The sequence below is a fragment of the Apis florea genome, unplaced genomic scaffold, assembly GCF_048593485.1.
Source record: "Apis florea isolate Af1SG1 unplaced genomic scaffold, ASM4859348v1 contig_1404_pilon, whole genome shotgun sequence".
Taxonomy (NCBI): Eukaryota; Metazoa; Arthropoda; class Insecta; order Hymenoptera; family Apidae; genus Apis; species Apis florea.
Window position 1 is genome coordinate 57,481 of NW_028256345.1, and position 26,652 is coordinate 84,132.

At 20.1% G+C, this 26,652-nt stretch overlaps 1 protein-coding gene across 1 annotated transcript in view; it reads left to right on the plus strand.

The window, feature by feature from the left end:
- The first annotated feature begins 800 nt into the window (after positions 1–800).
- Positions 801–26,652, plus strand: part of LOC100870746 (E3 ubiquitin-protein ligase AMFR) — a 62,747-nt gene continuing 36,895 nt past the window's right edge. The window contains exons 1-2 of the mRNA XM_003695698.4: positions 801–1,211; positions 10,835–11,114. Coding sequence (XP_003695746.1) covers positions 10,863–11,114 — 252 coding nt within the window. The 5' untranslated portion in view covers positions 801–1,211; positions 10,835–10,862. The remainder of the gene's footprint in view (positions 1,212–10,834; positions 11,115–26,652) is intronic.

Genomic DNA, 26,652 nt, shown 5'->3' on the forward strand with positions numbered 1-26,652 from the left:
ATAAGAAATAATAAGTCCAATATAATTCTAAACATTTATAATTTCAAATTATTTATTCCATAGAATCTATTTCCATATATCATTTATAAAACGATTTATTAATAATCAATATACATTTTGAACAAGAATACATTATTTTGTTATTATTTATATTATTAGTAAAAAAAGTGAACTGATTAATATCAATATAATTAAAAACAAATAATAATTTCAAAAATAAAATAATGTTTTCAAAAATAAAAAACAATAAAAAAATTATACTATAATGGTATGCCATATTAATGTAATATTATATAATAATATATTACATTTTTGTTTTATATAAGTAATATAAAACATTAATGCCTAAAAAAAATCTTGCAAAGTAAATTTATATCTTACATATTTTTTTATAAATAGCACTTGTATATTTATTTTATATCAAAATATTTTATTATTTTTATTATCAGACATCCTAAAAACGAATTTAAGATTATCTTAAAAAAAGATATTTAAATTTTAATATTTAATAATTTAAATTTAAATTTAATAATTTAAATAATTTAAATTTATTTTGTTTAATGTTAAATTAAACTAATGATAAACCATTTAAAATTTGATTATTTCTCTAATGCGAAAAAATATAATTATGTAGTTTTTATATAATTAAACAAATATATTATTTTAAAAAATAATTTAAAATAAAGATTCAAATTTGCGCGCGAAAGATCGATAAAGTCGGCTAAGCGGTGAATCCAACCCAGTCACCCCCACTTCGTTATACCCAACCCAATCGATACTTCTTTATCGACTGTACAATCAGTCTCCTCAGTGATCTCAAGCACTGCAGTTGTCGTGACACATTGTGTTGTATTGTGTCGCAATAACATCTTGAAATTTCTCCTAAAAAATACGAGAGTGACACAAACGATTTGCTAGCTCAAAATACGTTTAAATACGGCCGATTCATAGATTCTATTGGTACGAATGCCATGTAAAATCTCAAAGAACCGCGTGTGCTGTTAACTGGTGGACGATTTCGACCGAGAAAGTCTTACTTTCTGAGGCCTTCCGGTTTCTATTTTCTGTGCGGTATATTCACTTTTTTTCATAAATTCAGTGTAAATATGCAGTAAATGTGCTTTATACCGACTTGAGTCTAAATTCTTGAAAATATCTTCTCTATTTTTGGTAATGGATTAAAAGCAACGTGTTTCAATCGACAATCTCAGGTGAGTCCACTTGTTCTGTATCGATAGAGTGTCTTTTTATAGAAACATAATATCGAATTAGTTGATTACATGTAACGTACATCACTTAATATCACATAATATAATAGAATATAATTTATAAATATTATATATATTTAAATATAATATTGATATAATTATTCTTAATTGAAAAATAATACAAATGAATTGAATAGATAACAGATATAAACAAATATAAAAGAATGATCAGTTAGAAGAAAATGAAAAAGAGTAAATTAAAAAGATGAATGATGAAGTACATAAAACTATGAAATATTAAATACTTTAATTACCTTAATTAATAAAAAGAAAATGAATATATGTATTTCTTTAAAATTACCTAAAATCATATATAAAACTATGTCATCAATCATTCATTAATAAAAACAAAAAAATTTTATAATCACATCAAGTAAAAAAATGAAGGTTAAATGATATGTCTTGAATCATATATTATTTAATGTTTAATATTATTTAATATTATTTCAAATAAATTAAACTATTTATCGTTGAAATAATAATAAATATGCATATAAGAAAAAATGAATATGCATATAAGTATAAATAAATATTTATCAATATTCTAATAAAAATTGTATTGAAAACCATTCAAGGTTAAGTTCATATATATATATATATATTATATATTATTTAAAGAAATATGGATTTTTATTCATATCCATTAAATAATTAATAATTGCGATAATAATTGCGAAATACATATTTATTAAATTAAATTAGATATAAAAAGTATAATATGTATAAGATATATGTATTATTAAAATTATTTATTATTACATATTATTACATTAAAATTTTAAGATCAATCTAATTTCTTATTTAGATTAATACTATATAACGCTTAAACTCTAATTTTTAAAACAAAACTTCAATTTCAAATCTCATGATATAATAAATTATATATATAATTTAATTATTGTTCATAATATAAAAATTATTTAAATATATATGTATCACACGTAATAATTAATATGTAAAAATATTTAATTTCTAGTGAAAATAATTATATATAAGTAATTATAATATAGTTATATTTATTTCTGCAACATTTGAACAAAAAATAATTTTAGAAAAAAATATTCTATTAATTAACATATTTTTTTAATAAATTCTTTTTTTTTTATTATTATTTGTATTATATTATATTATATATTGTATATATTATATATTATATTATATATTGCATTAAATTTAGATTTAAGATTTAATGTTTAGTAAAATTTTTTATCATTAAATGTATTTATTAATGTATTATTTCAAATACATTTTATAACATATTTTCAGTAGAAATTTAAATTATAAAATTTTTGACTATATTAAGAAATAAAAAATTTTATATCATTAATAAGTATAATATATTGATAATCATTCATAAAATATATTTTTTATTCTTATTCTCTGATTAAATACGTGTAATACATATTAAATATGTATAAAAAAAAAATAATATGAAAAAAGACGCGTATTAAAAGAGATATTGTAAATTTCTTGAAGATAAAAAATCTGCCAGAGACGATCATCATTTTGTTTTGTAACGACATTCGTGCATATGCATTCAATTTTATGTTATTGTCAAATTAATAAATATGATAATAATCATATATGATTGAATTTTTTCAATATAAAAAAGAAGTAAAATTTCTGATAGTTTCTCGTTTTGCAAAATATTGTTATTAATTTTTAAATAATTAAAGTTTGTAAGTAATTTTTATTATTTGGTTACTAATTTTTTTTACTATATTTAAACAAATGATATTTATTCAAATATGAATTGTTCAGTAATTTTCATTTAATATTATATTAATTAAATTGGTTAAATATTCAATTTTATTTGGCATAAAGCAATGACATGAAAAATTTGTTTATGAAACAATAATTATGAAAATAGGACTTCCATCCCTAATTATTCCTAATAATTTTTTTTTCTAAAATTACTTTGATTTTAAATATGGATTTATTTTATATTAAAAAACTTTTCTTTTAAATATTTTTCTTTATTTTTTTCAGCTCAAATATGTTTATAATAATTATATTTAAAACGAGATCGTATTAACATAGATGGAATAAAAGAAGTCATGAACGAAATAATACAGAAAAAAAGTTCTAAATTTTTTAACTAAATTTTATAACTAAATTATACTTATTGTAAAATTAAAATTATTGAGCAAAAGATCTAGAAACTATTTCATTTATTTACGAACTAAGTATTGATAGTAAAAGAATAAAATAATTAATAAATTTATCATAATTGAAGAATCTTGTTTTTCAAGTTATTTAAAAATCTCGGCAAAAATATGCTATAAATTATCATTATCAGATTAGAAAACTGACATATCAAGATATACATCAGTATATATCTAAAAAAAAGTACTAAAAAAATAAAAATAAAAAAAGGTATTAGATAGTTTAGATTAGTTCAGAAATATTTTTAAAAAAATATTATGTTGATAAAGTGGTATTATAAACGAAATAAATCGTTTACGTACGAACACAATAAATTGTGATTTTGATATTTAAAGAAATAATAATTAATGAAATAGTATTAAAATTTTTTTTTTTATTACACCGATCCTTTCATCAATATCATAATTCTTTTAATATGATCAATTTAGAACAAAATATACTTTTTTAAAAAAACAAACAAAGAAATATAAATGTAGGAAAAGATTATAATAATATATTTATAATTAGATACCTGACTTTTAAAATTATCAATTAGAAGTAAAATAGTGTTCCAATTTTTTTTTTTTTTTCTTATTTAAATATCCTTTTCATGCTACTTTTCTATATTTATACTACAATTTTTTTTATTAAACTAATAAATGTTTAATTATTGTTAATAAGCATCAAAATATTTATTATTCAAAAAATATTTGAAATCTTTGAGATTGCAATCTTTAATAATTACATAATACATTCAAATAATGTAGATTCTCTATATATATATATATATATATATATATATATATATATATATATATATATATATATATAATATTCCCATTGCATCTATTGAAATATTTTTTTTTTCTTTCTTTAACTTTCTTTAAATTATAATTAAATTAAATAAAATACATTAAATTTTAAATTAAATTTTTTATGAATAAACGACATTTCATTGATTTTTTGATATATTCGAAGTACTATAAAAAATATCGTTAATATACCAATAACATGAATAAAACTGATTTTTAAATATTATATAGATTTTTAATTCAGTCTATTTATGTAACTTATTACAGATAATATTTCTATATGCTTTAATAATAATTTCCAATAAAAAAAAAATTTCAATCTATAAATTTTATCCATTAATGATATTATTGGCATATAGAAAATTATCAATAAGATATCGATAAAATATTGACAATCAATATTCAAAACTATATTTATCTAATTTATTTGCTATCGATTATACGCTTAAAAATGTATGCTTTATTCCTCCTTAGATCCAATCAAACGATAGATATTATACCGAGCATTTAAATTTTTTCAAATTCGATTCTCAATCTCGCTTTATCTTTTATTTACTTTTTTTTACAATTATGGTCGTCAATAAAATATGAAATGAAACTAGAATTTCTATCATTTAAACATATATAATGTATATTCACAATTTGTTCTGTGAATAATTCATATTTCATGTGTTGCTTATTTTAAACTTCGTAGATAACGTAATAAATTAAATCTAAATATATAATATCGCATAATGAAGTTCATTCTCCTTCGTTTTTTATCCAAGTAACGTAAAATTAATCATAATAAAAATAGAGAGTTATAGAAATCATCACATAAAAGGTCAAATAGAGATTAGAAATTGTTTAACTTAACTTTATATCTGTATAACTTTCGGAGATCATAAAGAAATGAACTGTCCATCGTTTTAAACGAGTTATCCTTTGACTAATTGATTATACAATAAAGAAATGTATATGAGCTATATGAACGAATAAAGAAGAGTATGTGAATAAGATATTCAAATCATTGCATTTAAATCAAAAAACAACAAAATACGAAAGAAATAACACAACTTGAAAAAAAATAAATGAAAGATAATAATTTATATCGTTAAGTGTACATTGAAAGAAAAAAAATGTAGTATCTATTTGATATTCAAAAATTTTATTATAGAAAAAAGAATAAAGAAAAGAAATCGAGTTTTCGAAAGTACAGTGGACAAAGGATTTTTATCACGTAGATTATTTTCATTCGGTGATTCATAGACCAACGCAGCTGCTTTTAAAATTTGTCCGTAGGAAATTGAATTAAATTGATGTTATTTTGGTACAACAAAAATTTTAATATCATATCGTAACGATTATTGGTATTAAAAAAACTGTTCGTTCTCAATAATTCAATAATCGAATATATAATCTAATCTAAAATTCTCGACAGATTCATGTATTTCTAGCTTAATTCTAGAATTTTTTTGTCAATTCATATAATAAATTTTAAAAATTATGGATATAAATTATATAGTTCTCGTGTAATACATAACTCTTAAATTTATGAGAATTACAATTTCTGTAAATAAGAGTGAGTTAACATATTGATGTGTGAAATCCTCGTGAATTTTGATTTTTAAATATGTTACAGAAAATAAAATTTTAAACAAATTTTTCCCTAATTATTTTAATTACGTATATCAATGAACGAGCAAATTTCTATCTCCTCTATATACATTTTTAAAAGTCATTAAAGTCCATGAGTTACATATTGATAGATTTATCAAGTATGTTACAAGAAAACTTTTATGCAGAATTTATGTATTAATTTTAATTCTTGAAACAATTTATTAATTTATTTTAAATAACTATCATGAAGGATTAAAATTTCAAATTTTATATGAATTTAAAATTTAGATACATTGCATGATAATCTCCAGAAATATTGAAAATCATCGTGTTAAAGACAAAAAAGACTGACTTAGGAGACGGTCAAAAAATAGCTTGAATTTCCAATAGCTTCAGTATTTTGAACAGTTTAAGTTTTCAGGAGTAATTTATGAGCGGATACAATTCTCTCAACATTTCCAGCAGTTATTCGAGGAAGAACAACGATAGCTACTTCATAAGTCACATTTGCACGCCAAATGTCTTGCGAGCGAGCATCAGAGAAACGATTGCAAAAGTCCTGACTCCCACGCATTGCGACGCGAAGACCCATTTTTGGAGACCATCCTCCAACGAGTACTCTTAATTCTTTTTCATTTCTTCTTAATAATATTTTCAATATAATTGTTAATTGTTAAATAATTAGATAATGTTAGAGAGAGAACCAAGATTTGTGATAAAAAATATTTCCAAAAAATCAAATCGAGAAACCATAGCATTCCTTTAGAACACATTCAGTTATTAATCAGTCGCCTCAGCAATGAGAAATCAATTAGATATCCGATTAATCGTGGAATTCAGTCAATCGTCTGCAAAAACTGCAAAAACGATTAAAATTAATTACTATTCGAAGTTCGCATATTATAAATAATTATATTGTCTTACAACAAACTTTCGTACAATAATATTCAATTGAGACATTTCTTTTTATGAAATAAAAAAAATTCACATTAATTGGATTTTAATGTATAGAATATCTTATTATTTCGTCTCAGACTGTATATTAGGAAATTTTTATTTGAATCGCGTTATTTAAATAACGTACTTTTTTAAAATCGATGTTCCTTCAACTTGCATATAGAGATTTATTCTATTTCTAAATAATTTATCAAATATTTCTATTTGTTTATTAATTTGTGGGAAGACAATTTCGATCATCTTGATTTTGATATAGTTGATATCAAGAATATCATTCTGAGCAATTTATAATTTAATCGGTGATTTTCGACATATTTGCAAAAAAAGATTGCTAATATTTTATTGTTACATAGAAATTTGTATTGTGGACTTGAATTATATGTGCACAATTGTTTATATATTATTATTTATCAACTATTTATATATTTATAAACACATAACAGTTAACTAGCACTTAAAATATATAATAAATAAGTTTTATACTTATCCATAGAGATATTTCGAATAATTTGGATAAATAGAATGTAAAAATATATTCTGTAAAACAATCAAAATTACAAAATCAAAATAGCGATATCAATGTCATACTCAATATTTATCGCTTATTATTTTCGAGCAAAGATTGATTTATATTTTATTTCCTCATTCGAGTCTGAAGAATGTGAAATGTCTATAACTTGCTATGAATTAAGATTGACATATTTCAAGCCTATTAAAATTCATGAGAAAGTTTTTTTAACCATTCAATCATTATATTTTTGACATTAATCGTTCCGATATATTTGTATAAAAACAGATAAACGATGATCACGTATTGATTATTATATTATCACAAACGCTTATCCTAATAGCAATCATTTTTTGCAAATATAAAATTGTAAGAGATCGGCAATTAAATTATAAAAGAAAGTTATGAAAGGATGATGTTCTTGATATATGCCAAGGTCAAAGTGATCGAACTTATCCTATAAAATAATACATTAAATAATATTATCAATTAAGCATTTCTTTTATAATTGTAAATTTTTTTTTAAATGATCAGTTATATCGATTGACACAACTTTACAATTATTGAAACAAGGAATTAGAGATGTAACTCGATCGAACGTTTACTTAAAGATAACAATAATTATGATTACTAAAAATTCTTAGATATATTAATAAAAATTTTTACTATTATATAGCATTTATTAGAAAATATATATATATATACTATATACATGGCCTGTAATTTATGATTATAAATTGGATTAAGAAAATTTATAGCTCGAAATAAAAAATTCAACAACTATACACATAATCATCCAATTGTTTTATTTTATTTTCACATTTCATGAATTTAAAGAATTCACTATAGTTAATCTTTTTATAAAAATATTAATAACAACGTGATAATTTCATGGAATGTTCAATCTCAAATGGTATGAATTAAATTATTTCGAATTTATCATAATTCGAAAATAACAACTGATTGATTCTTTATATACATATATATAGCAGGCTAGCCAAATGCATATTATCAGGATTCGAATTGTAGTAAGTGATTGATGTATTTGCTCATGATGGGGGAATGCAGATATTTTATATTTCTGAAATCGAGGTAGTGGGAGACTAGTCGACGGAGAAAAGATTCAACGCTTCTCTTCTGCAACAATGGTCCCGAACTGAAATACAAATAATCGAACATTCTTATTAAAATAATGATAATGAAATCGTTTAAGATAAATTTGAGATTGAATAGACATGTGAATATTTATTTATCGCCAAAATGATATTTTTCTAATTCGAACAATAATAAAAATTAATAATAAATTAATAATAAATTTTTATATAGTTAAAAAAATTAGATTTTCAGTTATTATTAAAATATATATCATATTATTTAAAATATATAGTATTTGCAAAATATCAATAACTTTATTACATAGATATTTATTTATTTAAATATTATATAAATTACTGTTCTGAAAAAAAATGTTTTACAAATATCAATAATATATTGGATATTATTATACTGCTAGATAAACTATTCAGAATTTCCAATTTTTAATATTATATTATAATCAAAAATTCATTCAGAACATGATAAATTTGTTTATAATTCAATTATCAAACAAATAAAACTATAATATTGGAAAAAAAATATTCATAATAATATATTCATGAATGAATATATTATGTTTATATATAATTGCATAAAAATCCGTAGTTTATTGTTTAAATATTTAAATAAATAATAAAATTTTTAAACGATTATAGTGTTAATATAAATCATGCAATATAATAAGAATATGAAATCCTTATTGCACACAATTTTTGAACCAATATATTTCTCGATTTAAAAATGATACATTTCGTCTTTGTTAAAAAATAAAAGTTTAAAAAAAAATTGACTTTAAAAGAAAGTTTAGACAAACTATTTTCTAAAAAACGAACAATTTGGAAGATAATTGTATTTACAGATTAAAATAGGTCATCCATATATTTTGGGAATGGAAAGTTATATAAATTTATTTTACAATATTGCTATATTCACAAAATATTCTATTTTTATCTGAGTTTAAAATTAATGTATATTAAACAGATTATAGCAATTAGATATATAATAATTTATATTTTCACGTTACATAAATTCAAAGAACATACAAATGCAATTATTTTTCAGAAAAATATTTACTATATCTTTGAAATAAATATTATAAATGAACATATATGATTTATAAATGATTTACTAAATTTAATCGAATTTCAAATTATGAGATATATTAATAATTTTATCATTTAAGTTTGAATAATATAAATTATTAATACATAAATTTTTTAGAAATTCTCGAAAAATATAAAAAATAGTTACTATTAAATAAATTATAATATAATACTATGTTTTGTTCTTTATTTTAAATTTTTCATTCCAGCTAGTTTATAATAATTTCATTATTTATTATTAAATGGAAATCATATTGTTTTTCATTATTTTAATGTTTCAAGAGTTAATCATTATCTATTTTTTATGTTTATTAATAACATATTTGGATAAGTATAATCTAACACGTAAATTAAATTAATTGTTAATTTATATTACAAATTATAATTAATTATTGTATTCTAAAATATTCTCTTACGTCTCAATCCAAATTTTTTCTCATTAATTGTTTCGTATATATAGAAAATCTTTTTTTTCCATCTGGTATTTTGCGATTTAAAAACCACTAATTTTATTTATTTATATTATAGATGCAAAACAATAATATATAATTTTCCATCCAATCATTATTTCTAATCACTGACATAATCAGATAATCGGAAAATATTAGATACTTATTTTTTGCATTTTTCCAATAATTTAAATAATATCTGTTATATTTTCGGAAAAATTTGCTTTAATTAAAATTTGGAAAAAAAGTGATGTCAAATCATACGTAATATAGGATTAACAAAGAAATAACATTTTTATACTACTTGTATAAAATTTAAATGATTTACGAAACTGGATAAATGGATGCATTATAATAAATTGATTTATTTTCGTTACGAAATTGATACTATTTTTCTATAAATTCAATAGATGCATTTACTTTATTTTAAAACAATAATTAAATAAAATGAGACAATTTAGTTCCAATTATTTATAAAAAGATATTATTCTCTTATCTTATTAATTTTTTAATATATTATCAATATCACCTAAATATAATGTTGTGAAAATTTTATTTAGTAGTCATTGTTCATTAAAAATGAATCAACAATTAAATAAATTTTTATTTAATTTTGATTTGAAATGAAATTAATCTTACAATTGATACATAAATTGATAAATTGATACCAAATAAAAATTTATTTAATTTCTAGTTTATATTGAGTTTGGATATAGATTATATTAGCTAAATTTTTGCTAAGTAAAATATTTATAACATTATACAAATGATCTTGATAATGTATCAAAAAATCATCGCAATCAGAAGAAAATATTTTTTTATAAATATTTATCCAAATGCAAATAAAATATATAATAAATATTTTAAAAAAGATATACTCATATATATGTATTTACAGGAAAAATAAAATCGTAAAAAGCGTGAAGATGCCGATGGAATTCTTGGACCGACTTCCAATCCCAAACCTCCGAGTATACACGACAATCAGTTTCGCCGTGTTATCCTGCTCGGTATATTATGCTGTTCAGATTATTAAGGATCCAGCATGGAAAAGCAACCACACTTATGTGGAGACTGAGAGCGAATCGGCCAATGACATCGAGTCCGATCCAAGGAATTTAGCGATGCATTTGAAGGAATTGCTCGAATGCATGCTCGACGAGCCTATCTGCATTTGGGTAAGTGATATATTTCGATTGATTCGACTAACGAAATTCGTTATATAAAATAAATAAATGGAATAAATCTTGGAGAGATAGACTTTATTTTTAAAAAATCTCATTTAATATCTCATTGAATAAAATTTTATTGTTTATCGTTTATTATTTAATATATTTAAAATTGAGATAAATTGAAAAAAATATATATAAATTAAAGTACTAGAAAACTAAAATAATTCTATAAACAAATATTATTTACATTTAAATATTAATAAAACATTTATTTGAAAAATTGTAAACTTTAAAGATAACTATGTTCCTTTTTTATTCCTAAGACACTAAAATAAATTAAAAGTAAATTATTTTTTTTTATATATATATAAAATAATATAATATTTTAATATTGTACTATTACTGTTGTACTTATTAATTTTGGAATATTCTTTTTTTATGTTTTAATGAAATCTCATTTTAAAATAGTATTTATGTAAATTTATACATAAAAATATATGTATATTTGAAATATTATTTTTTACATAACTATTATTTCAAAGAAAATTTTTATCAATTCAAAATTCTATGTAGAAAAAAAGTAAAGTTTTTTTAAGATGATAAGATATACATACGATACTACAAGAGCAAATTTACATGCTAAAATTAAAATAAAAAGTTCGAGTATGCAACCTCTACATAGTGTACCTCCGGTTATTTTGAGGACGGCCCACTTTTTATTTAAAGCGTTATAATGCAGCGAAAAAACATCAAAATTTTACAGGTAAAGAGATTGTAAAGGAAGAATTGAAACAAATTCAAGAACTTTTTACAAAGTCAATTAAAAACAAATTTGAAAATTGCACTGAATGTTTTAAAATAAGAATTTTTTCTATAGAGTTTAAATTTCTAAAATTTGAAAAGAAAAAAACAATTTCAAATTCACAATCCGTTTTATAATTGAAAAAAAATTATTGAAAAAATAAAATTGAAGAGCATAAAAATACAGATTTCATCTTTTAAAATGAACCCAAATGCTTAGATTGTTATTATATAATTTTTTTTTCCAGATTAATAATAATGATTTAAATATCAATTTTTGCATATTAATCTATGTTCATATAATCTGATCTTTTTCCCAGATTTACTAATAATATTAATCTAATATTACTTCCGAAAAAAGTTTTTGAAATCGTAATGATATCAAATTCATTAAAAATTATTTTTAAGGATAAGTAATAAAAAAAAGACAAAATGGTATTGTAAAAAAATATTTGTTCAGACATTGAATAAATGACACAGAGTGATGCTGCAAGGACAATACAATGTTTTTTAGAGAAGAATTTGAACGATTCTTCGTTTTTAGATCGTTTAGATTTAGAAACTATTCGATATGGCTGGAGTGTCAATGTAGTCCTAGAACCTGAGACGACATTTTCCAGCCATGCCAGTCAGATAGCAATCAGCATTATCCTATTTGAGAAGAATTATTACAAACACTCGTGAAACAGTTTTCCTAGGAAAACAGCGAATTTTGTGCCCTTAATCTCATTCTGAGAATTTTCCTTAGATTAATGGTGTCTCTTCAGATCAAAGAACTGGTTCCACAGTATTATTGGTTGCTTGTGTACCCCACTGAAGACTCGTGATCTCGTGAGATGAACGTGGAGAGGGGGTTTTAAAAAGTACTAATGTTTTGAGAGAATTTTTTGAACGGCAGAACTTGCAGAATCTTTGAACTTTCAGAACATTTTAACTATCAGAACTTTCAATACTTTTGAATCTTTCAAATTTTCATAACACTTTAACCATCAGAACTTTCAGAATCTTTGAATCATTTGAATCTTTAGAACCCTCTAATCTTCAAGAATTTTTTGAACTTAGAACTCTTCCAAACTTGTAACTTCGAACTTTAATGATAACGTAAATCTTCAGAATATGGATTTTGTTTTTGATCGTTTTACAATCAAACTTGTTAACAGCGAACTTTGTAATAAATTAGTTTTATTACTATATATTATAGCTCCAGGAATGGGTTGGAGCTAATAATATTTGAAATACCTTTAAAATACCTAAAAAAATCCCGTAAAAACATTCATTTTAGTTAGTTAGAAGTTTATAAAGAAATAAATATTATTTTTTTAAATATTATAATTATTTTTTGTTTTAAATTATTATATATTATTATCAATTGTATTATCCTATTTTTCATTTATTTTTTTCTTGATAACAAATAAAAGTTTGAATTATTTTTTATATTTCATATTAGCTCACAGCATTTTGCATTTTCAAAATTACAAAATTTTTAAATTTAGAAATTTTTTTTTTTTCTATAATAATTTTATAATTAATATTTTTTGAAATAAGTCATATCAGAACAAAGAATTTTAGTTATAATTATATTGAATTCACTTTAAATAAAAGAAATATTATAGTTTCTTATCACTTTTAATATATTTATTATCTTTTGATTTGAAATAATTATTAATTTTATGTTTTCTGTTTTTTTTAGAAATACATATTGTTTCAGTATTTATTTAGATCGTTATAATATTCATTCTTTTTTTTTCATCATCATCATCATCATTTGGTAGATTCGATCTATCATTCAAATCATTAAAATTTTAGATTTTATCTTCTTCATTTATAAAAAGAAATTTAAAATACAAAATAATTAAAAAAATCAAGTTATTTTTTTATAAAATCGATACATATTCGATAATAATTGTTTTAATTATTATAATACATAATATATGATAACGTAAATTTACAAGAACGAAATTCAATAATATTATTAATATTAATTAATTATTTATATTAATTAATATTATAATTATAAATAGATTAATATTCATATAAATTGAATAGAGAAATGGAACCAGAAAAATTTATTCGAATCATCTAATATTTATGTATATATTTTCATAAAATATATAACATGTTTACTTTATTCTTAAATAATATTATCAATTAGTTTAATTAAACTATTATAATATATAAAATATTATAATATCATGAAATTATAATTATAATATTATAATTATAGATATAATATTATAATTAAAGCTATATATTATAATATCATGAAATTGTAATTATAAATTATTATATACATTATAATATATACTAATACTGTACATTTATACACAAAAATTATAATATATGTAAATATAATACATATAAAAATAGGAAAGAAAAAAAATTTAATGACTAATATAAATCTTGTTTAAAACAATGTCTTATTCTATACCAATAATTTTTTATTCTATGTATATTCTTAACAAATTTACAACCTAATTGGATTATTATCTAATATCAAAAACTAATAAATCGTAGTGTTTTTACCTGTATTATCTGTATTATATGCTAAAAACGATAGCAATAGGACACGTGGTCTATAAGACTCTCTAGGGTCAACTAATATCGACTATTTCATAACTAACGAACTTTCTCTTTTCTCTTACTTTTATCACTGCAGTTTATTTCGTAACAAGTATAACCAATCTCATTTTTTCATAAACTATTTTTTCATATTCTTTATAGAATTTTATAAAATAATATAAAATAAAAATCAATCACAAAAGTCTACGTGTTATTTTGTAAAAGAAAATTCACTAATTTTGAAAAATTTAATCTTAATGAAAATTCGTATATATGTAAAATATAATGAATTTTGTATAGAATAATCTATTTTTTAAATCTCTTCGCACGTGTGAAATCAATTTCTGAATTTTCATCATTTTTTTTTTATATTTTGTATAAAACTTCATCTAAAAATATTTTTTATAATATGATGATAAAACATTAAAATTTAATTATTTTAAATATAGTTTAAAATTTTTCACGTTATTCATAAAAATTTTGTTTATTTGAAATAATATTTCATTAATAAAAAAACATTTTCACATAATCTATTATAACCTATATATTCATAATGCTTATGTATATATATAAAATATAATATAATATAAAATAAATAAAATCGTTAGTTTTGACAACATTTATTACTTATTACTTAATTTATTATTATTATTATTTAATTTATTACCTAATTTATTACTTAAATTTATGCAAGATATTTAAGGACTTATTTTGTGACTGACTATATTATATACACATTTATATATATGTTTATATTATAAGCAACGATGAAATAAATTAAATAATTTAATATATCATATATAATATATTATTTCGATTAATACGAATTACATATCATCAATTTTTTCTTTATTATAAACTTCTTAATGTTATTAAATCATGTTTTAAACAAAAATTTAAATTCACAAAATGAAAGATAAATGAAAAACTGAGAGATGAAATTTTGATTCAATAATTCAGATAAATATGTAAAATAGTTTTATAAAAATAAATTTAATAATTTCTGAATTATAATAATTCAAAATCAATATGTACTTATTTAGACTACGCACTTTTTTATATATATAATGTGAATATTTTCTTATGTTCACTTAAAATTCTGATCGTGATCTTAACCTACAAAGTTAAAATTAAAATATTAAAGATTATTTAAAAAAAAGAAATAATTAAAAAAAGATATTAAAATTAGAACAAAATTGGCAAAAATTAGTATTGAAAAATCATAAATATTATATATAGAAAAATAACATGATTAAAATGATATAAAGTGATAAAAAAAATTATATAAAAAATTATAAGTTATATGTAATATATAATAAATATATTGCTCAAATTTAATATCAATAGAAAAAGAAAAACAAATTCAAAAAATAAAAGAGATTCCGGAATTGAATTAAATAAAAATTATAATATAACAAATTTTTAAATAAATAATAACTGATTAAAAAAAAATTTCAATACATCATAATATGACAACTAGATTTTTGTGAAAAATTTATTGGAAATAATATTATTGCAGAATAGAATGAAAAGAAAATTCGAATAATAAAAATTCAATATTCGTTTCATGAGTATTTGCAAACAAAAAAATTGCCTTCTATTATTTTCATAATAATTATTGAAAACTAAATTCAATAAACTTTTTAAAATGCAAATTAGTTAAAAATTTTTTTTTAATATTTTTTGTTGAAAATATTAATGTCTTTACAAATATTGATTTTATAAATTTTTATTCAATAATTTACAATAATTTAATTTTTTCAGAAATAATGTTTCTTTCTATGTAAAAATAACTTTGAGAAAAAAAATGAGAAAACTTGGATCAGAATTTGATAAAGTTAAAAAAAATTTATTTTTGCAACTATTTTTAATAATTTTTTTATTTATATTATAAATGTTTTAAATATTTTAAATATCAATCAAATCATAATAAAAATAAAAGTTAAAACTTGAGATAGATACATTAAAGATTATTTTATAGAAACTATCTTTTGTTTTTATAAATTTAAAAAATTAGAAGCAAATTTTTTTCTTTAGTAGAATATAATCATAAAATTTTTTTCGTTCTATCCTATTATATATATATTTTTATATTATATTTTGATAAATATATTTAAACTTAAGAAAAATTTTATTGAGAAATTTTGAAAAAATTACGATTTTTCATGTTGCAATAACTTAAATATATAATTTCAATGAATATATATAATATTTCAATAAAAATATGATTAAACAAATTATTCTTTAAATATGTTTATATTTAAGATATAAATCTGTTTAAGTGATTTTAAAAATTTCTTTAAAATCATATCAGATATAAATGATACACACATATATATACATTATATATTTATTATATTTACGATACAAAAAATATGTTTAGGGAATGAAAATTAAAAAATACTTTTAATTATTTAGATTTTTAATTTATTGAAATATATTGAAATTTTTTTTTTTATAAAAGAATTCCATTATTTGTGAAGCAATTATATTAACTTAGTCAATAATAATTTTATTAATATTAAATATAGTATAATATAACATTAATAAACTTCAACAAAAATCTACATAATATGACATAAATTTAAGTTAATTTGAATTTTCAAGTAAGACCAATAACTCTTGATATTCAACAAGCAATATCGACTTCTAATAATATTTCTTGACACAGTTTTTTAGTGGTGCTTAAGACAAAAAAAGAAGTTGCCCTTTACATTCTAAAAAATAAAAACAAAAAAAATATGGAATTATAAATTTTTTGCTTTAGAAAAATTGATTTTACTTAGTAAAGATTGAAACAATATCTTATATTTTTCATTTCATATTTTATATATTATGTTATATATGTTATATACACTTTTATGTTAAATTAAAGTATTATATGATCCCTAAATTTTTTAAATCCAATCTGTTTCTTTTCTTTAACAAATTTTTTAATTTTAAGAAATATGGATATTAAATTAAATTACTAATTTTGATATTTATTCTATCGAAAATATAATTCATAATTTTAAGAAATATCTTTTAATTATTAAAGATGTGTATGATTTGTGTTTCTTTATTCATTTTATATTTATTTTAGTTAAACTTAAATTTTTTAAAGAAAAAAAATATGAATTATAATTTAATTATAATACATGAGAAAATATAATTATTATAACATATAAAAAATATAATAATATAATATAATAATAAAGATAATAATCAAATTTGTATTAAAATTTTATAAATTTAAGTAAAAAAAAAATAAAATTATTTGCATTTTTTTTTTACAATAATTTCTATATTCTGAAACAATTATAATTAATTGAAGCATTTATATATTGTATCTTCTGATTTTTTTAATCATTAATTTAAAAATAAATTTTTATTTAACTCGCATTTGTTGATTTTAGCATTACTGATATATTTTCTTTTTAATATGGAATAATTTATTACATATTAATTATTTAACCTTTAACATTAGATAAAAAATCATAAAAAATATATTTATTTCAAAAATCGCACAAAAATATATTTATTTTAATTTATCATTATGCATAAGATACAATGACATTATAGCATCTGTTAATTAGATAAAATTTAATTTTACAAATTAGATTATTAATAAAATGTATAATATTTTTCATATTGTATTTAAAAATACGTTAAATTTTTTTTTAATACTTTATATTTCTCATATTTGGGATATTTTTTGTTCGTAATTTTGAATCATAATATTTTAATATTATTTTCTAATATTATTTTTATCTTCAATGATTTAAAATTAAAAACATCAAATTGATAATATTTAAAACTAATTACTCTTTGATCAGATTTATTATTATTTAATAATTATAAATATTCGATAAACGGAAATAAAATTCAAAGTTAATTATTTCAAAGATTATTTATTACATATATATGAGAATTGATATAAACTGTGAAATGTATTTTTCGAAAAGTATAGCATCGTTTATATTCAATATTTGCGTACACATAAAATATTAAATTTTCAAATATTATATTGTTTATTTGAATTGTTTTTAATCAAATAAATATAAGTTAGAAAGAAATATTTTTATATATTTAATTTAATTATTTAATTATTTTTACACATTAGCGGTTTATATTTTCGATGAAAAAATTACAATTAATTGAATTAAAGAGATTTAAGAGAAGTCAAAAATATAACAATTAATTCATTATTTAATGAAAAACAGAATATTAAAAAATCTAATTATTTGTTATCTCTTTTTGAAATATTTATTTTCATATTACTACAAATATTATAATACCAAATAATAAAATATCTGATATTATATTTTAACCTTACAATTCTTTTTTAGTTATTCCTTATGTAATGATTTAATAAAGAAAAAAAAAAGAAACTTTAGAAATACCATATAACATAAAAATGTTATGATTAGTTATTAGTATTACATATTCAAGTGCATATTCAAGTTCATTAGTTTTTTATTACTTTTTATTACAAAATTACTTGCTGTAAATATTATATTTTATTTTCGAACCGTTAGAATATCATTAAAATGATAAATCAAATTCAATTTATCAAAAGAATTGAATGGCTCTCTTTGTTAGACTTCTTATAGAATTCGCACAATTGATTATTTAACAAATAATAACACTTATTTACCAACACAAAATAACATTTATTTAAGTAATTCAAAAATAATGTTGCATACAATAAAATTATATGAAATTTGTATTAAAATCGCGTAAGTTCAAAGTTCGTGTTGAGAGTCCGTGATGTTCGTTATTCTGATTCCGCGAGTCTTTATCTTATTCGTTCGTGAAATACTGCTTTGTAAAAAAAACTGTATGTACCAATTGTGTCTATCATTTTATATCACGTTTTGTTCAGTGAAATTTTTTTTCTCTTAAAAAATGTTTCAACGAAAAAATCTAAGTTTGAAAATATACTCATTTTTTTTTTTTTTTTGACCTATGTCCAATTGTCTGTTTTAAAAAGTCTCGTCATCTTGTTAGTCAAGATATCATCTTTTATATTTTCACCTTTTCACTTGAGATTTAATCTATAAATTTTTTAAATTTTTAATCCTAAAAATAAAAATTACGATATTACGCTTATCTATTGAATAGAAAAGTAATTAATTTAATTGGCCACAATTAAGTAAATAAATAAATATTAAAAATAGCAAATGAGTTTTCAAAAAGAAATAACATCGTAAGCTTAAAAAATATGAAATTCAAATATTTTTTTTTTTACTACTATATACTTGTTTTAATATACTTGTTTTAATATACTTGTTATAATTTTATATACATAAAATGCACCAAATGTAGTAACTTTTTATCCAATTGTATATTTTATAATATCAAGTAAAACATAAATTTATATCAATTATTTTTATTGTTTTTGTGTTAAATGGATTTTCACCAATCTTGATGATTTTTTGTTATTTTTGCTAAAAACCAAAATTTGAATAACTGATTCCTTTGCATGATATTATGCTTTTCGGAATATTTAAAAAAAACTATATAAAACTATATATACACATACATATATCTGTAATATGCGATTGTCACTTATCTATTGTTTCTATAAACCAAAAATAACATAAACAAAATTTTAATGATTGAAATTAAAAATAAAAGTTACTTCAATAAATATTATTCAAATATTCAATAATTTATTATTTAAAAAGTATGGAATAACTATAATCAAATAGTCGAATTTACATGAAGAGGATCAATCATAATAGTTAAACGATAAATGTTATTCAAAATGTTACTTTTTCTGCGAGTTAATGCCCAATTCTTTATAATATTTATGTTTATAATATAAGCATATCGTAACAAAAAATAGTGTTCAAAATATATGATAAATAGATTGATTAAAAAGTCTATTAAAGCTTAAAATGTATTAAATCCAATACCGAACTTGGATATTTTACGAATTTTCCAGAAATAATTACAACAATAGATATCAAGAATGATATTAATATTCATAATTTCGGTCAATGTAAATTTCGACCGTCCAAGAATTGTTTTATTTTATTTTTGCATTTCGCCAATCCGAAGAACTTTTGTTGCTGCTATGATATGTTTTTATAGTTAATTATATTTATATTTATATTATAGTTATGATATGTTTATATAGTTTTAAGTAGATGAACTGTGATTACAAATTGAAAATAAATCTAATCAAAATTTAAGTCTAATAGTAATAATCATTTTTTGCAAATATCTTAAAAATTGAAAAGACTGTCGTTTAAGCAAGGAAATAATGATGTAATTAATTCCAAAAATTGATATTGGAATAGTTTACGAATTTTTCAACTTTACAAATTTTGATATCATCTGATATCAAAATTTCTACGCATATAAAAGGTAAAAATATCGATATTTATTTGATATCCAACAAAAGTATTGATATCGACGAAATATCTACTATTTATAACTATTTCATAAATTAAATTAGTCATCATACACGTATATATACATACAATTATGTGGATATAGGTCATATATTACTTGTTTTTAAATTATAGTCGAATCATAAATATGTAATATTTAATTTGCTTATAATATGAATACAATGTCCGGAGAGGAAAAAATATCAATCAGAGTATCGATTTTATTAAGTATCAAATGAATATTCATATCTTTATAAAGTGAATTTCTATTCAATACATTTATACTTGACATCAAACGAAAAAGAATAGGTACCGATAATTAATACCAAGTACCTAAAATTTCGATATTTATCGATATTTTACTACTTTGGTATCGAGATTAAATCGAGAATTATTGGTATCAATATAACATCACTAGAAACAATTCTTTTCTGAAGAAAAATTATTCATGATAAAATATATATTGAGATCAAGATGATTAGAAGCTACTTCTTCTAATAATGTATAATTACCGAATTTTTTTATTTTATAAATATAATAAAAAATATCGATATTTACACATATATCCGAAAATATTAAGATGTCCCATAAGTTTTTATATAATTTTATATTTTTATATAAACATGCCGTTTATGGCATCGGTTAATCAGTCGTCTCAGAGCTCTTTTAAATTATATTTCGTTGGTGACACAGTCTCTTTTAAAACTTTTTTCTACACTGTTCAATATGAATAATCAAAAAAAGCATTTGCGATATGCTATGCTTCATTGCTTTAAAAATAAAATAATAGTGCAAATGATACTGCAGACGAGATATCGTTTATAGGAATGGTGCTACGACTATTACGACCATCAATTGGTTTAAGAAATTTAGAACTGACAATTTTGACTCGAAAGATGAAGACTGCAGCGACCGCCTAGCAACCACGGATACGGATCAAGGCTATGCTCGCTGAAAATCCGCGATGGCTGCCATTAATATTCTCAAGACAATAGTACATAATCACCTGATCAGGATGAGATATGTCAATCTCATGGAAAGTTTAAATTCCACAGCTATTGATGGAGACCGGTTTTATGAACCGTGTCTCTATGTGCGACTTGCTTCTCCAGCGACATGAAAGAGATCATTTGTTAAAGAGACTTGTCACCAGAGACAAGACTTGGATTTTGTATCAAACTGTGCATCGAAAACGCATTTGGTTTAAAGACAAGAAACGTTCAATTGTCGCGAAGCTTGGATTTCACTCAAAGAAAGCTCTTTTGTCCATTTTGTGGGACTGGAAAGGTGTAGTCTACTGTGAATTCCTTCCTCAAGGTGAAACCATCGATTCTGCAAAATGTTACAATCATTTTGATAAATTGAAAGCCGCCATGTTGCATTGGTTGTAAGAGAAATGCTGTTACAGTTTGATTGGAACGTTTAACCACACTCTCCGTACTCTCTAGATCTTGCTCTATCCGACTATTACTTGTTTCTGTCATTAAAAAAATTCTCTCCATGATAAATGGTTCCAATTCGTAAGCGAAATAAAAACGCACTTCGAGGAATATTTTGCAAGTATGCTCCAACAATTTTGAAAAGAGAAAATAATGAGGTTTCTTGAGAGATAAAAGAAGGTGATAAAGTAGAACGGTTCATATGCAATAAATCAAGCTTAAATAACAAATATCGTGTATTCATTTTGTATCGAAAAAAAAAAAAAAAAGAAAGAAACTTATGAGACATCCTAATATATTTTTCGCATAATATAAAAATATAAAACACGATTCGATCCTTTTAGTCCATAATAAGATGAAAAACATAGAACAAAATTCTTTTTTTCTTTTTTTAATATTAAATATCAAACGTTTAATATTTCAAGGTATATTATACAGAGAATATAAATTTGATTATTTTAAATTTTTTGAAATACCTCGAATCATTTAAAAATTATTATTTTAATTGATTTTATAATATTTTTATTTAATTTATAATATATTTATAGTATATATTTAATTTTTATTTTCGAAAAATAATGTTTTTTATATAGAAGTAATTTTGAATAAGAAAATTTAGATTAAATTTGGAATAGAATTATAAATAATTAAATCTTAAATCTTTAATCTAAATCTTAAAATCATTTTTAAAAATCGCAACAAACATGGTATAAAAAAATTTAAAACAACAATTCAAGAAAATATAATAAAAAAATTTTTCTGATCATTCGAAATCTAATCTAGGATTTAATTTAGAAATTTTATCTAAATCTTATTACTTTTAATATTATATCAATGTTTCTATTTTGCGCTCATTATCTGATATGTGTTCAATTCTCTTTTGATTTTTCGGATTTTGTTTTTTCGTTTTAAGACTATCATTTTAATAGATCCTACTTTCCCAAAAATGTTCATTAAGATGATTAATATCTTAAGTTTTTCCACTCACATGTACAAATTTTCTTTTTTTTTTTCATACGAGTCTTTACGATAATCAACTATGTGTACTTTTTGCATTTGTTTCATGCATTTCAAACATAATAAAACAATGTATGTTTCAACGTATATGTACATACAATAATTAAAATTATTTTTTGCGATCTGAAGGAAAATTATTTAAAATAAGAATGATAAAATTGTGAATAAATTGTTGTTTCTTATTTATTTCCTTTTTTTTTAGGCCTAATTTGTCTCCCCAATATCATAAAAAATTGTTGGAAAAAATCAGAGATTAGAGTAACGATCATGATTGAATTTTTATTATTTTTTTATAAAAATATTACATAGACATTAATTTTGATTGACGAAAATTAAAAGAAAAAAATTCCTTTTTTCCTTAATTCTCATTAAAGTTATTCAATGACTATTGGATAATAAGAATCTTTTATTTATGGCTTAACAGTATAGAAGGATGTAATACAAGACGATAAAAGGTCGCATAGTGATGTATACGCCGTTATGTATACATATATGTAAGTAAAATTCAATGATATATTCAATGGTTATCTTGAAGGATTTTTCTTCACTCGACACATATAGTCTTATCGCGTCAAGCTTGCCAATTCGATGTATTTTTTTTATATTATTGTTATAATTATTTTTATATTAATTATAATTATTTTTTTCCATTCCTCATTTTACTTTTTTTTTAACGTTTTCCATTTATTTTATTATTAACAATTTCTTGTTTTTCTTATTTTAATTCCTCTTTTTTTTTCTTTTTTTTTTTCGTCAATTGATATTAAATCGATATTTTTCATTCATGTTACACATTTTATTTGTTATAAAAGAACTTTAATATGTATTTGTAGAATATATTATGCTGATTCTATTTATCTGTCTAAGCCAAAATAACGATTGATGAGGTTTATTTATAAATTTATAAATAATTGAAGTTTAAATAATTAAAATTTAAAATAGAGTTATGATCAATATTTTTATCGATAAATATCAATAATTTAATATAATAATTTGATAATATCATTAAGGTATCAATAACGTATGAAAGTAATTAAAAATTTCTATTTTTTTTTCTTCAAATTCAATATTACTAAAGATATTGTTAATGATTTTCTATGGATAAATTATACTTCATTGATATATTCAAAATATAATATCATTATGATATCAATAATGAATAGAAATTATTTAAATTAAATTAATTATAATATAGTTTTTTACAATAAAATCTTTTTATTTATTTTACAATTTATTACAAATAATATCTTTACATGCTTTAATAATAACTTTCAATAAAATCTAATAGAAATTTCAATCGATTTTATTTCTTAACGATATATTATCGATTATTAAAAATTATCAATAAGATATTAATAAAATAATAATAATCAATAATTAAAACTATAGAGAGAGCTTCATTTCCGTTATCCCGCCATATTGCTCTGTCTCCGTTTCACTTCATCTATCGCAAACTTAAATAATTTATAACTCAATAAATGGATTTCAAACGATATACTAACATTTGTATTTATTTTAGCCTAAAGAAATCCATAAATATATTTTATAAATCTAAGTTATTACAATTTTAAAGATAATTAATTTTAGGTTATATTAATAATCATTTATTGGCATTTTTATAAATGTTTTGTGATATAATACACATAGCTTACTCATTGAAACAAGTCATTCTATGAACTCAATGTTTGAATATTATTAAAATGTAGTTTTTCTTAAATTTTTCCGTATAGAAATAGCTTGAAATAAATAATGCAAATAAATTTTAATGCAAAATTAATTTTTACATTTTTTATATATACATTTCTATCATATTATAATAACATTAAAAAGCAATTTCTTATTGCAAATATTGAACAGCTATTATAATAAATATATAGACATTTATAAATAATTTTCAGATTACTTTTAACATGTTTGACCACATTATTTGACATGAAATATTAATAAATTATTCAATATTTAATAAATTATTCAATCTTCAAATTTAATTCTTTAAGTAACTTATAGTTTTCTTGTTTTTACATATATTTAATATTTTTTAATTGGCGGGTGTTTATTTATCGATACATTCACTTTTATTGATTATCGCTATTTTTTAATATTAAAAATTATTTAACAGACTTCTGATAAAAATATAAAAATCTTATTGTTCATCAATTCTAATCTGTAATCTTGGATATTAATAATTCTTAAGCACATAATTACTTATAAAATTAAGCGTACACCATGTTAATTGTGCAACTGAATGAAAAAAGGAAAATAAAATTAATATAAGAATAGATAAAACATATTTAAAAATAATAATAAAAAAATATATATATATTTATTTATTCATATATTTTAGTACATGATGCGTAAAAAAATTATGAAATAAATAACTATACTTAATCCATTATACGAATCAAATCATTAGACACAAACAAATGCACGTGATCGATGCATGAGCAAGACTACATATGTAATTACGATACTCTGTTATGAAATTACAAGCAACATTAATTCATTTACTATAATATAAAAATTATTTGTTTTTGATATATATTTTTGATATATTTATAAATATAAATAATGCAGCAAATAAAAGTATAAGATAAGTTATGAAGAATTAATATTTTTTATTCCAAATTTGATTCAACGTTCAAATTACTGTTGTTATTGATATAATTTTCATATGACGTAGAAAAATTATATTCATATATATATGAATGTAAAATAGTTTAATAAATATATAAAAAAGTTTCTGAAATAGTTTCTGAAATAAAAATTTATAAGTGGAATTTTGTCGCGGAAATCGACAAAAATTACAAAATTCGAAACTTTTATTTTACTTTTTAACTCGTATAAGTTTTATAATGCATTTTATGCATGGTCCCACATAACAATGAGATACAATTTTTACAAAACCACCATTTTTATATTTGCAAAGCACAAAATATAAAAAGTAGTGACTATATGGAAAAATACCAAGTTACGTCATATGATCCTGATTGTTTTGAAAAATCATATGACGGATGATTATTTTTTAATATAACAATTTTTTATTGTTGTTTTCAAAATTGTTTGTAACAATTTAAAATAAATACCTTCTTACAAATTGAAATAAAATATTACGTAATTAAATAAAAATAATTAAATAAATTAAATAATTAATAAATTAAATAAAATATTAAGTAATTATTTTTAAATCAAAAATTATTTCTGTTCACTGAATAAATCGTTAGCAACATTATATTCAAACATTTTCATTTTTGTATTTATAATATTATATACATGTATGTATTATATATATTATATATATGTACAAAAATATATTTACAAATTATTATTATTATTAAATTAATCAGATTT